Raw genomic sequence first — 14,418 nt, 5'->3', positions numbered from 1 at the left:
GTAACATGCTGGCAACCAGAGCTGCCAGTAGATTACGTTAATTCAAGGAAAAAAACAGTAATATACTGTAAAATGTGACCTAACAAAACAAGTTAATTACACTAAAATGTTAGTGAATGTTCATAGAAAAAAAAGTTATGCAAAGTCATTAACTGCTAAGGAGATTAAATATGAATCTGAACTGTATTTATGCGTTTTTGCTCAAGAGAGATCTGCTAGTTTAATGTAGTTGTGTGGGTCATTATTGTGCTGGAGAGCAGAGCCTGTGCTTCAGTCAATGCTCAGCTGCTTTATTTAAAGACAGTAACTGTGCTGTTGCTGATACAGTGACAATCTCTTCACTGAGTATTTTAGTACATAAATGTGTGCTATGCTAATTAATGACAATCTACAAAGATTTGAGTAAAACTCATGTTTTGGTTGCTTTTTTTTATTACACTTAAAGTGTTTGTGGTTTCATATTAAGAAATATGTCTTCTTAGTGGACTCAAATGAAATACTTAAGTTCACTGTACTAACACCATATAAACAGTAGCTTTTTTAAACTCGAATGATTTGAAGCAATCGGCTTCCAAAATGAAATGAGTGTGTTGTAATAACGGTAACATACTGTAAACATGAAGAGCTGTAAATTAACTGTACAATGCTGGCAACAACAGCTGCCAGTAGATTACCGTTATTTTACAGCGCATTTTTTAGTTAACGAACTAAGAATGAACAATAGTTCTTCAGCATTTATTAGTTTTAGTTATTGTTAATTTCAGCATTTACTAATGCATTATTAAAATCAACAGTTGTGCTTGTTAACAGTTAATGCACTGAATTAACAAGAACTAAAAGTGAACAACTGAATTCTCATTAACTGACATTAGGAAATGTTAATAAATACTGTAATAAATGTATTGTTCAGTCATGTTAGTTAATACATTAACATTAACTAATGGAACCTTATTGTAAAGTGTTACCAACATTTTTACTAAAAAGTATCTACATTATGATGCTACATCAACATAAAGTGCAATTCAAATTCAACCTAATATTCAGTTTTTGCTTACAGTTTTTACAGTCACTAGCATCTATTTCTCAATAGAGTTGTGAAAAATGAGATATGTGTTGAGAAATAGGTTCTAGCCTTTGTAAATAACTGTAAACACAGTTTTGACATAAAATATTTACTTGAAGTACCCCAGAGATTTTAAGTGAATATTTCAATATCTAAACAAATTAGCATTTTTAGGATTTAATTAATTACTTAGCTTCTAATGAACTCAGAAACCCCAGTTTGGGAAACCCTGTCCTACCAAATACTTAAAGATCATTTCAAAACAAATAATTCCCAAATGAAAGTACAGAAAGTCTAATAAGAAACAGCAGGCATACGGGAAGACGTGAGAAACAGAACCTCCTGCATCTGAAGCAGTGGCAGAGCTAGAGTTTTTTACATGGGCTGGCCAAGGCTAATTATAGCATGAAATAAATTCAGTGTATGACTCCAACCTGGCATTAAAAAAAGCATGTATAAATCCTACGATTGCTGATTACGTCACATTACCCCACATTAGCTGTACATTCCTACCGTAACTATAAATGTTAGTCTATTGGAACTTATTTCTCTTATTTCTATCATCTGATTAACCAGCGTTTGGAGCAAAATATGTAACATTAACTTATACAGTGAATTTTGTAAATGTTGTTCAGGAAACCTAAAACGTCAACTTACTTTACTCGGGAATAATTAACAAGCTTGAGATTAATGCATGTTATTTTCTTCTCAATTTTTCTAAAGAAAGCTATACAGGGAATCCTATTGTTAAGGTTAAAAGTAATTAATTTGAAGCTATACAAGTTTATATTAGACCATTTTTATAATAACGATATATCTATACATTTTTATTAATTATAATAAAAAATACTACAGTCTCCAAGCTCACAGCGTCCCAAACATAAATCATTTTTATATTTATTTATATTTATATTTCATTGTCTGGCTATCTGGGATTTCGGTATGGAGTTAAAGGTTAGGATTATAATTATTTTTGGTAGTATTATATCACATTGTGAGTGTATATTAGCACCTTTTGTTGTTTTCTCGTGGTGTCTGATAGAGCGTTTGAACGCGGTGACGTGTGACGTCAGACTTAACAAGCGGATAGCCGAGGCTGGAAGGTACACCGGACGAGATGAAGCGCAAAGCAGCACACCAGATGTGTCGTGTCCTTGAGTTCGAGGCTAAAATAAATGCTTCTTTCAGTACGATTAAACAAAGAACATGAAATTGTAGCATATTCAATTTTGGGGTGGCCAATCAGATGTCGGGGATGTCCAGCGCCACCCTGGACACCCTCTGGACACGCCACTGATCTGAAGCAGTGAAGGTGAACAGAATCTGTGAACATGGGGTGCATAAATTGGTTCTTACCTTTCGACATCATCTAGCTCACTTTCATCTATAATGAAAAAGGAGAATCAAAACCAATCATTAGTATGATCTTAAGTTTTAATCTTAATGTAAACCTCAAACGTAGCAGAAAAGTAGTATTGTGTTTAAGCATTTTAAAATTAAAAGTAATATAATCCTTAAGAGTAGAAATTCTCAAACCAGCTCCGTAGGTGCCAGCAGCAAATTAAATGTAATCTTTGTTTCAGAAAGCCATTTTTTAAAGCCATGATTAACTATTCTGGATTAAGGCCTTCTCTTGTCTTAATTTAAACCCTGTCAAATGTAAACGTGCTGCAAAATGGCCAGAAATGGAATTGAGATTTTATTGGAGTTGCTTGCGGGGGACACAGACAGCAGGGCGGTGACGCTGCATTGGAAAACAAACAAGGACATAAACACACATGGGCTTCGTCTGTAGTTTAAGGCTCGGATGTGGCACTCAGGGCAGGGAGAACTCTGGGATTGATATTTCAGGTCGTCACTACAACAGCTCTCGGAGAGATTCATTCCTCTAAACTCAACGTTCACAAGCGACAGCTTTCAAAAAGAAACAAAAACAGGTGTATAACAAGTAAAAACAACATAACACGTCTCTAACATACATGTGTGGCATATTCATATTCTCATAATGACGGGAGCAGATCAGAGATGAGCCGACGGAGTGCGGATGGCACATTTTTGCGCGGTTAAATATTGTGCAAAGTTTGTCCTTTTAAAGTGAGCAGTATTCAGTAGAATAAATAAATGTAGATATCTGTAACCGTTATATTTCCTCTCACACATATTCTTCAGTCCCTTTATGATGAGCTTGTGGTTTGACTATACACTGCGCTCAAAGTATTTACTAAAATGTCTATATACTGTAGTCTCCTCACAAAAAGCAGAATTGTTCCCTTGTCATGCAGTAACAGTGATCCAGTGCGGCGCCTGTAAGCGTGTGTGTGTGCGTTACTCCAGACGTGTTCAGATGGCGTTTGCTGCAATTCATTCGCTTATGCTGCTGTTCCCGTGTTGATTTCTCTGAAGCATCCTTCATTTTCCACAGCGTGAGCACATGAGTTCCTCCAGCAGGCATGAAGATGATGTTAATCCTGAAAATGAACAAAACAGAACATTCAGTCAATAACAGGAACACGCAGTGAAGGAACAGAAAACACCTTCAGAGGAGCAAAGCTTGACGTGAGTCTGCCAGTGATGATGTCGTCATGCATTTCAAATAACATAAAAACACAGGCCTCAGTAACATGCCTCCATGTCAACATTATCTCACTGACACTGAAGATCTACATTTTCCTCAGGAAAATGTCAGTGGTGTTTCCCGTGCAACAATGACAGAGTTCCGGGTGGTTTCCAGGGCATTGCTATGTGGTTGCTATGGTGTACTGGGCAGTTGCCATGTGGTTTACAGGGTTGTTATGGTGTTCTGGATGGTTACTAGGTTGTTATGGTGTTCTGGGTAGTCGTTAGGGTGTTCTGGGTTGTTGTTAGAGTGTTTTGGGTGGTTGCTAGAGTTGCATTGGTGTTCTGGGCAGTTGCTATGGTAATCTGGCTTGTTGCTAGGGTGTTTTGGGTGGTTACTATGTGGTTGCTAGGATTGTTATGGTGTTCTTAGTAGTTGGTAGGGTGTTCTGGACGGTTGCTAGGGCTCTTTTTGTGTTCTGGTTGGTTGCTAGGGTATTATGGGTGGTTACTATGTGGTTGCTACGGTTGTTATGGTGTTCTGGGTAGTTGTTAGGGTGTTATGGGTGGTTACTATGTGGTTGATAGGGTTGTTTTGGTGTTCTGGTTGGTTGTTAGGGTGTTCTGGGTGGTTGCTAGGTTTGTTGTGATGTTCTGGTTGGTTGCTAGGGTGTTCTGGGTGGTTACTATGTGGGCGTTAGAGTTATTTTGGTGTTCTGGTTGGTTGGTTTGAAGGGTGTTATGGGTGGTTACTATGTGGTTGCTATGGTTGGTTGTTAGGGTATTCAGGATGCTGGTTGCTAGGGTTTCATGGGTGGTTACTATGTGATTGTTAGGGTTGTTTTGGGTGGTTGCTAGGGTTGCTATGGTGTTCTAGGTGGTTGGTAAGGTGTTCTGGGTGTTGTTAGGGTGTTCTGGGTGGTTACTGTGTAGTTGCTAGGGTTGTTTTTTTGTTCTGGGTGGTTGCTAGGGTGTTCTGGATGTTGCTAGGGTGATTTGGGCAGTTGCTGTGTGGTTGCTCTGGTGTTATGGTTAGTTACTATGGTGTTCTGGGCTGTTTCTATGTGGCTGCTAGGGTGTTCTAGGTAGTTGCTATATGGTTACTATGATGTCCTGGGTTGTTGCTATTTAACTCTGGGTGAATGCCCAGATTAGTAAACAGTTAGTCAACACAATTAATCTCAGTGAGCGTCATCATGTGGTCACATGACTCATGGAGATGATCTGCAGTACCGCTCTCTACCAGCAGATTATGGGTGGTTACTATGTGGTTGCTAAAGTTGTTATGGTGTTCTGGGTAGTTGTTAGGGTGTTATGGGTGGTTACTATGTGGTTTCTACCGTTGTTATGGTGTTCTGGGTAGTTGTTAGGGTGTTGTGGGTGGTTGCTAGGGTTGTTTTGGTGTTCTGGTTGGTTGCTAGGGTTTTTGTGGTGTTCTGGTTGGTTGCTAGGGTGTTATGAGTGGTTACTATGTGGTTGCTAGGGTTGTTTTGTTGTTCTATGTGGTTGCTAGTGTTGCTATGGTGTTTTGGTTACTTGCAAGGGGTGTTCTGGGTGATTACTATGTGGTTGTTAGGGTTGTTTTGGTGTTCTGGTTGGTTGTTAGGGTGTTCTGGATGGTTGCTAGGGTTGTTGTGATGTTCTGGTTGGTTGCTAGGGTGTTCTGGGTGGTTACTATGTGGTCGTTAGGGTTATTTTGGTGTTCTGGTTGGTTGGTTGGAAGGGTGTTATGGGTGGTTACTATGTAGTTGCTATGGTTGTTTTGGTTGGTTGTTAGGGTATTCAGGATGCTGGTTGCTATGGTTTCATGGGTGGTTACTATGTGATTTTCAGGGTTATTTTGGGTGGTTGCTAGGGTTGCTATGGTGTTCTAGGTGGTTGTTAAGATGTTCTGGGTGTTGTTAGGGTGTTCTGGGTGATTACTATGTGGTTGCTAGGGTTGTTTTGTTGTTCTGGGTGGTTGCTAGGGTGTTCTGGATGTTGCTAGGGTGATTTGGGCAGTTGCTGTGTGGTTGCTCTGGTGTTATGGTTAGTTACTATGGTGTTCTGGGCTGTTCCTATGTGGCTGCTAGGGTGTTCTAGGTAGTTGCTATATGGTTACTATGATGTCCTGGGTTGTTGCTATTTAACTCTGGGTGAATGCCCAGATTAGTAAACAGTTAGTCAACACAATTAATCTCAGTGAGCGTCATCATGTGGTCACATGACTCATGGAGATGATCTGCAGTACCGCTCTCTACCAGCAGAATGCAGTGAGTTCAACCATATATGTCAAGTCAAGTCAAGTTGCTCCTGATCTCACACACAGACGATCATCATGTCATTCTGTTACAGGTGTGAGTAGTTAGTTCACACTCTGAAAGCAGCAGTCAGACGTCCGCAGAAGTAAACAGCCAAAGCGTCACCGGTGTTAGAACAGCAGCCAATAGCAGCGCTCCAGAGCACAGCACAGCAGCCAATCAGCTCGCAGTCAGCCAAGCCTACTCAAGCTGTGATTGGCTGTGGTCTTACCTGCATCACTCCTCCGGCGTGATCTCCGTCTCTTTATGCACCACCACTTTGGTCACTGACATGTCGGGGTGTTGTTCTTTAGCCTCTTTAATGGCCTGAGCCAGAGCCTGACCCACAGTGACACCACATCGTCATCACAGGCCACACCCCCCAACACACACACATCACCATCACAAGCCACGCCCCCAACACACACACACACACACACACACATCACCATCACAGGCCACACCCCCAACACACACACACACATCACCTTCACAAGCCACGCCCCCAACTACTGCTGTCACAATTATGATAAAAATTGATGCAAACTGCTGAATCCAGTCATTAGAGTTCATACAGGATCATTCTACATATCCACAGTCACCATCTGTAAACAAATCATCAGCTGATCAACTTTTAGTATGTCACGATAATACAGTCATTTTTCTGAATAAAATCCAGCAACTCATGTAATATATTTATTTATTTTTATTAAAAAAATTTTATCTTTCTTTCAGGACGTAAACTCTAACAGCACAAGTTAAAAGTCTTATATTACAATATTCCTCCTATGTTTTATGTTTGTTTAGAGGATGATCATTAAATGTCAACATTATTAGCATGATGTTTTTTGTAGAAATATCAGCATGAAATTCACCATAAACTGATCTGAAGGAATAATTATACTTGAATTTCTTTAAAAGTCTGGAAACAGCAGCATTTGATAGAATGACTCTGAAGGAACCGTAGTAAAGCTTCAGTGAAGGTCTCACCTCGTCATGATCGATGTCTGCATCTCCTGAGATCACGATTCTCTTCTCAATCCGTGTTTCTGAGATGCCGCCCTTCACCGTCTGTCAAACACAAACACACACACACACACACACACACACACACACACACACACACACACACACACACACACACACACACGCGCGTTTGTTTCTGTGAATTGTGGGGACTGTCCATAGACTTCTATTACTTTTATACTGACCAAACGATATTTTCTATCCCCTCACACACACTCACTCACTCACTCACTCACACACACACACACACACACTCACTCACTCACTCACTCACACACACTCACACACACTCTCACACACACTCGCACACACGCACACACACACACACACACACTCACACACACACACACACACTCACACACACACACACACACGCGCACACACACACACACACACACACACACACACACACACACAGAGCCGTTACGCGGATGGTTCTGATGGTCAGTAATGCAGCAGCGGTCAGTACCTTGGTGATGTGTGTGGTGGTGCTGGTGCTGGTGGTTTCTGATGTGATGGTCTGAGCGCTCAGCAGAATGCCAGGATCAGCGTCTCCATCTGTCTCGCCCTGCAACGATCCAACAACACTCAAAACACAGCATCACACCACATTCAAGATGTTTTAATGTTTCTGAAAGAAGTCTTTTCTGTTCACTAAAGCTGCATCTATGTGATCAAAAATACAGTAAAAATGTGAAATATTATTACACTTTAAAACAGCTGTTTTCTATGTGAATATGTGTTAAACTGTAATGTATTTCTGTGATGCGCAGCTGTATTTTCAGCATCATTCCTCCAGTCTTCAGTGTCACATGATCTTCAGAAATCAGTATAATACGCTGATCTGCTGCTCGAGAAACATTTCTGATTATTATCAATGTTGAAAACAGTCGTGCTGCACAATATTTTTGTGGAAACTGTGATACATTTTATTTTTCAGGATTCACAGATGAATAGTAAGTTCAAAAGAACAGCATTTATTTGAAATAGAAACATTTTGTAACATTAGAAATATCTAAACAAACATCTTCATTTAATCTCACTGCTGTCTTGAAGGAGTGTGTCTGAGATGAGATTCTTCAGTGTGTTTGTGGTGGATGAGATGAGTGTGAGTGACACACACCTGCAGGGACTCGTATGTGATGGTCTTCATCTCCGTGTGGATCTGTGTGTCCGTGTCTCCTGACAGAGTCCTGGAGAAACTCACCACACCTGACTGAGGAGCGACAGAGAGATGAGAGACTCGTCACACACACACACACACACGCACACACACACACACTCTGGTTTGTTTTTATGGTTTGTGGGTTACCGGTGTCTTTTATACAGGTAACAAGTTCAAACAGGTGCAATTAATACAGGTAATGAGTGGAGGATAGGAGGGCTTCTTAAAGACAAACTAACAGGTCTGTGAGAGCTAGAATTCTTGCTGGTTGGTAGGTGATCAAATACTTATTTCATGCAATAAAATGGAAATTAATTATTTAAAAATCATACAATGTTATTTTCTGGATTTTTTTTTTTGATTCGGTCTCTCACAGTTGAGGTGTACCTACGATGAAAATTACAGATCTCTCCATTCTTTGTAAGTGGGAAAACTTGAAAAATCAGCAGTGTATCAAATACTTATTTGCCCCACTGTATAAGCCTTTTGAATTACGGGGACACTGAAAATGTCCTCATAAATCACCTTCTCATTGTAATACCTATGTCATAGCCATGTTATTATACAAATTTGTGTCCTCATAAACCACAAACATGCACACACACACACACACACACACACGTGTCATATACATACATCACATCATAGAGACATTCACTCATTCTTATTAACTGCTCTAGTCTACATCAATCAGGTAATCTGATGATCATCAATAACTGATGGAAACAGACACTGGGAAAGAGACGAGGAGGAACGAGGAGTTCTGGGAGAGAACAGACCGAACACATGATCTTTCAGAACAAACGCTTATGCAGTCAGCAGGAAAAGTGTCGACTCACAGAGAGCAGGAAATCTTCCTTATTATCTACTTAATTATTTATAAATCATTAATGGCATGGTATTGTATCATATTGAAAAGAGACAGAGATCTCTCTCTCACACACACACTCAAACAAACTTAAACACACAGACACACACACACACACACACACACACACACACACACACACACACACACACACACACACTCACACTCACACACACAAACTCACAGACACACACACACACATTGTGAAAACAATCTTCTCATAAGAAGCTTGTTGTTGGTCTGAGAATGGTCACACACACACAAAGTCACAGACACACACACACACAGACGCACACACACACACGTTGTGAAAACTGAATGTTCTCATAAGAAGCTCATTGTTGGTCTGAGAATGGTCACAAACACACACTATACGCCGGCGCTAGTGAGGAGAGGGTGGATGTTCTGGGGGGTTCAGGTTTGGGGTCGCGGGGTCATGAGGTCACCTCTAAACCTGCGGTCAGTTCTACCTCCCCACTGTGACCTTCAGCCACACCCCTCTGCTCGGAGGGGCTCCTGTTGGGCGACTGCTCATCATCATCATCATCATCAGTGGACAGAGAGAAGCTCTCTCCTCCAGACTCGCTGTCGCTCTGGGGACCTGCCCTCGCGGGGCCCACGTGCGTGAGGGGCCCGGAGAAGTTAGCCGAGTTTACACTGCTGGAGTCGCTGTCAGACTCAGAATCGTTGAGGGCTCGCACTGAGCTCAGCGGCTCCACACACGCAACACACGCTTGATAATACACCGCAGGCTCCCAGGGGCCCTCTGGAGGCTCAGGTACCTGAGGCTGAAGTTCCTCTGCCGGCGGCTGCTGATCCTCTTCTTCAGCCGGATGACTCTCTGGACTCTCTGATGGCTGCCAGAGAAATAAAGAACATATGATCAACAGGCAGAAAACCAAACAGAATCAACAACAAAAACTGAATTAGCAGCTTTTATATCTTCTAATTAGTAAAGTACAATGCAAAAAAAAAGCTTTTCTTAGATTTTTGTCTTGTTTCCAGCCAAGATACCTAAAAATTCTTAAATCAAGAAGGATTTTTTAGATAAGTGAAGATTATTGTCGTTTTCACAAACAACAAGTCAAAATTAAGTGAGTTTTTCCTTAGAACAAGCAAAATAATCTTACTTCAAACAGAAAACAAGATTATTTTGCTTACCTCATTGGCGGATTATTTTGCTTTTTTCAAGCAAAAAACAATTAATTTTGACTTGTTTTTTCTGTAAACAAGACAATACTTTTTACTTGTCTAGAAAACCCTTCGTGATTGAAGAATGATGAAAATTAAGCAAGTTTATGGTTACAATTATAAAAAATATCTGCCCATGGAATAAGAAAAACAATCTTCTTTTCCATTTGAATGAAGTTGATTTTTCTGACAGATTTTTGTTGTTGTTTTAAGCATAAACTCACTTGATGTTACCAAATCTTCCACAAGTAAAAAAGTAATTTTGCTTCTCCACTAAATGTATCTTGACTTAAGAATATTTAGATATTTTGTACTGGAAAAGACAAAACCAAAATACAAAACAAGACAAAAATACTAAGCATAATATCAACACTGCTCCCGTTCAGTAAAAATGAAATGACATGATGTCTGATTGAGGACAGACTCATTTCTAGAGTTTCTTCAGAGCTGCACCTTGTGTAATGCGATCGTCTGCGTGATCGGAGCAGGAGACGCAGACGCAGACGCAGACGCAGACGCAGACGGAGTCCAGCTGTGAGTGGACTGCAAGAGTGCTGTGAGCTCAGGAGACATCTCATCAAAACTGGGCTTAGGCTGAACACAGAGAGACACACAGCGTTAAACACACATACACACACACACACACACACACACTCACAGAGACACACACACACAAGAGCATTCTGGGTAATTAAGGGAGTGAAGGGGCTCATTTAGGACTTATTCATAAGAGAACACCTGCTGCACTGTACATGCATTGTGCAAAGAATTGACTTTATAATTTACAAGAGAAATAAAATTAATGCAATTTTTTTTTTAATGCATTTTTCAACTTAAAATCAGAGTTGTCTCATGTAAAGGCCGGAAATGCAGCTGCATGAATCATTTCTGAGCCAAACACACCAGTGACATGCAAACAGTGAGAGTGAGCGGATCGGTTTGGTCAGAGAAGGATTCAAGCAGCTCAAAGGTTATGATGACCAATAATCTTATTTATAACGTTTGTCCAGCAGGTGGCGCTAACACCAAGCTGATGGAATGATGCCTACAAAATGTTGTTAATTTGCAGAAGTGCTGCAGGAACACAACTTTACTTCTTGTTTGGTGCTTCACCAGCAGATCTGTTGTGACAAACTTTGAAGCTGGCTTGATAAAGCTAGACCAGAAAGTTAAAAAAAGTTTTAAAAGCTTGAGTTTATCTAGTTTACAACGAAGACCTTCTGCAGCCGTTTGACTCATGATCTCTGAAGATAAAAGAGACTCTCTTATGAATAAACCCTCATATCCAGCAGCAGCCAGAGCGCAAAACAAAGACGCTGCCGTTCCTCAGTCATGACTAAAGCAAAGCAGCGGCATTCTCCAAAACAATGAAGAAAACAGGCTCCTGCTCTCAGGGTCGGTGAGAAGAGGCTCAAAACAACAAACAGTGACAGCAAATTCCAGCCAGAGGGATTTGTGTCAGACCAAAACAACCGAACTCAAATCAGGAGCGTGTGTGGAGCTCTGGCTTCAGAGTTCGTCTGAGACCTCAAAGCCAGGCCGAGGAGAGCGAGATGTCGGGAAATCCTACCACTCGAGCCGTCGGAGACGTTCTGCTGAGATCCACAGGAGAGCGGAGACGCATCTTACTGATCTGCTCAGACACAACGGAGAAACCCTCTAGAGATCCGGTGAGTTGATCTTTTGGAGGTTCACCGGACGACACCGTGCTCGAGGCGGATGTGAATCTGTAGCTGGCGATGCGTTTCTTCTCTGGAACCTTCGGGGGGACTTTTGGTGGTACTTTAGGAGGAACATGCTCTGAATAACCAACAGAAGGAACCTTTATGGGTTCAACCTTTCCTTGGACCACCGTAGAAACCTTTTCTGGCACCTTCGGAGGAATTCTCTTTGGAGAAACCTCTTCAGATACGATGGATGATGGTTTCTTTGGTTCCACTGGAGGAAACTTTTCTGGTATCTTCAGAGGAGTCTTCTTAGGAGAAAACTCTTCAGATACAATCAAAGAAGGTTTTTCTGGAGGAAAAGTTTCTTGTACTATGGTAGAAACCTTTACTGGTATCTTAGAAGGAGTTTTCCTTGGAAAATCCCATTCAGATACAATGGACAGGGTTTTTTCTGGAGGAACCTTTTCTGGAATCTTAGAAGGAGTTTTCCTTGGAGAATCCTCTTCAGATACAATGGACAAGGGTTTTTCTGGAGGAAACCTTTCTCGAATCTTAGAAGGAGTTTTCCTTGGAGAATCCTCTTCAGATACAATGGACAAGGGTTTTTCTGGAGGAAACCTTTCTCGAATCTTAGAAGGAGTTTTCCTTGGAGAATCCTCTTCAGATACAATGGACAAGGGTTTTTCTGGAGGAAACCTTTCTCGAATCTTAGAAGGAGTTTTCCTTGGAGAATCCTCTTCAGATACAATGGACAAGGGTTTTTCTGGAGGAAACCTTTCTCGAATCTTAGAAGGAGTTTTCCTTGGAGAATCCTCTTCAGATACAATGGACAAGGGTTTTTCTGGAGGAAACCTTTCTCGAATCTTAGAAGGAGTTTTCCTTGGAGAATCCTCTTCAGATACAATGGACAAGGGTTTTTCTGGAGGAACCCTTTCTGGAATCTTAGAAGGAGTTTTCCTTGGAGAATCCCATTCAGATAAAATGCACAAGGGTTTTTCAGGAGGAAACTTTTCTGGAATCTTAGAAGGAGTTTTCCTTGGAGAATCCTCTTCAGATACAATGGACAAGGGTTTTTCTGGAGGAACCTTTTCTGGAATCTTAGAAGGAGTTTTCCTTGGAGAATCCTCTTCAGATACAATGGACAAGGGTTTTTCTGCAGGAAACTTTTCTGGAATCTTAGAAGGAGTTTTCCTTGGAGAATCCTCTTCAGATACAATGGACAGGGGTTTTTCTGGAGGAACCTTTTCTGGAATCTTAGGAGTTTTCCTTGGAGAATCCCATTCAGATACAAACAAATAAGTTTTTTCTGGAGGAAATGTCTCCTGTACTATGGTAGAAACCTTTTCTGGAAGCTTAGAAGGAGTTTTCTCTGGAGGAAGCTCTTCAGATTTGGCGGACGAGGGTTTTTCTGGCTCAACTGGAGGACGTTGTTCTTGTACTACGGTGGAAACCTTCTCTGGTATCTTACGAGAAAGCGTTTCTGCTTCGACTGGAGGACGTTTATCTGGTTCAAACGGATGAACCTCCTCAAACGGAGGAACCTTTATAATGACCCACCCATCAGACTCCTACATGTAACACACAAAGATCATGTTAGCAGACTGGAGGGAAAGCACTGTTAGTCACGCCTGATCCATGAAGACTGAGACAGACAGACAGACTGACGCTGCTGAGCTCAATGACACACATCATCATGATCATGAGCATCTGATGAGGAGGAATGGATCACCTACCACATCAACCTTCTCTTTCTGCGGCTCCAGAGCTGCTGCGGCCACTTCCTGTATCTCCACCGCTGCTTCCTGTTTGAGCTAAAGCAACAGACATTTTAAAAAAAGAGTCAAAATGATGGAGCTGAATGCACTGCACTTTTTCTATTTAGTATTTTTGTCTCATTTTCCATTAAAAATATCTAAACGTTCTTGAAACAAGATACATTTACTTGAGAAGCAAAATGATATTTGTTTGGTTTTCTGAGAAAGTTATCAAACTTTTGTTGGTTTTTTGTTGGGTAAAAAAAAAAGATTTTGTGCTTTTGTTGAAGATCCAAACCACATCACATGTCTAATTATTTTAATAATAATTCATTTAAAAGATCATGGCCAGTAGTTTTAATCAAAAATGGCTGCAAGAAATTTATAAATTAAATAAATAAATGTGAGGTTCATAATATATTTGATATACATCTCACAAAATGTATTTTATTCTTTAATTTCCTACATACACACGCACACACACACACACTCTCACGCACACACACACACACACATATACACACACACTCTCGCACACACACACATCACACTCACTCACACTCACACTCACTCACTCTCACACTCACTCACTCTCACTCACTCACACTCACTCACACACACACACACACACACACACACAGACTCACTCACTCACTCACTCTCACTCTCACACTCACACACACTCACTCTCGCACTCACTCACACACACACTCACTCTCACACTCACTCACTCACTCACTCACTCACTCACTCTCGCTCTCACACTCACTCACACTCACACTCACTCACTCTCACACTCACTCACTCTCACTCACTCACACTCACTCACTCTCTCACACACACACACAC

General features: G+C 41.0%; 1 protein-coding gene across 3 annotated transcripts in view; it reads right to left on the bottom strand.

Annotated features, from left to right (window-relative positions):
• Positions 1-2,815: 2,815 nt before the first annotated feature.
• The window catches only part of LOC107571753 (band 4.1-like protein 3), a 36,306-nt gene continuing 24,703 nt past the window's right edge, over positions 2,816-14,418 (bottom strand). For 2 of the 3 annotated variants that reach the window (XM_016258112.1, XM_016258113.1), the window contains 9 exons: positions 13,549-13,626; positions 11,719-13,383; positions 10,602-10,742; positions 9,740-9,814; positions 8,048-8,140; positions 7,394-7,492; positions 6,889-6,969; positions 6,131-6,237; positions 2,816-3,531 (listed from right to left, as the gene is read on the bottom strand). In XM_016258112.1, the coding sequence (XP_016113598.1) occupies positions 6,136-6,237; positions 6,889-6,969; positions 7,394-7,492; positions 8,048-8,140; positions 9,740-9,814; positions 10,602-10,742; positions 11,719-13,383; positions 13,549-13,626 (2,334 nt within the window). In that variant the 3' untranslated portion in view covers positions 2,816-3,531; positions 6,131-6,135. The remainder of the gene's footprint in view (positions 3,532-6,130; positions 6,238-6,888; positions 6,970-7,393; positions 7,493-8,047; positions 8,141-9,739; positions 9,815-10,601; positions 10,743-11,718; positions 13,384-13,548; positions 13,627-14,418) is intronic. The other variant, XM_016258114.1, reaches the window with a different exon arrangement.

This window comes from Sinocyclocheilus grahami, unplaced genomic scaffold (genome assembly GCF_001515645.1).
Source record: "Sinocyclocheilus grahami isolate Dianchi unplaced genomic scaffold, SAMN03320097.WGS_v1.1 scaffold1646.1, whole genome shotgun sequence".
Lineage (NCBI taxonomy): Eukaryota > Metazoa > Chordata > Actinopteri > Cypriniformes > Cyprinidae > Sinocyclocheilus > Sinocyclocheilus grahami.
This window is presented reverse-complemented; position numbering and strand designations above follow the sequence as displayed.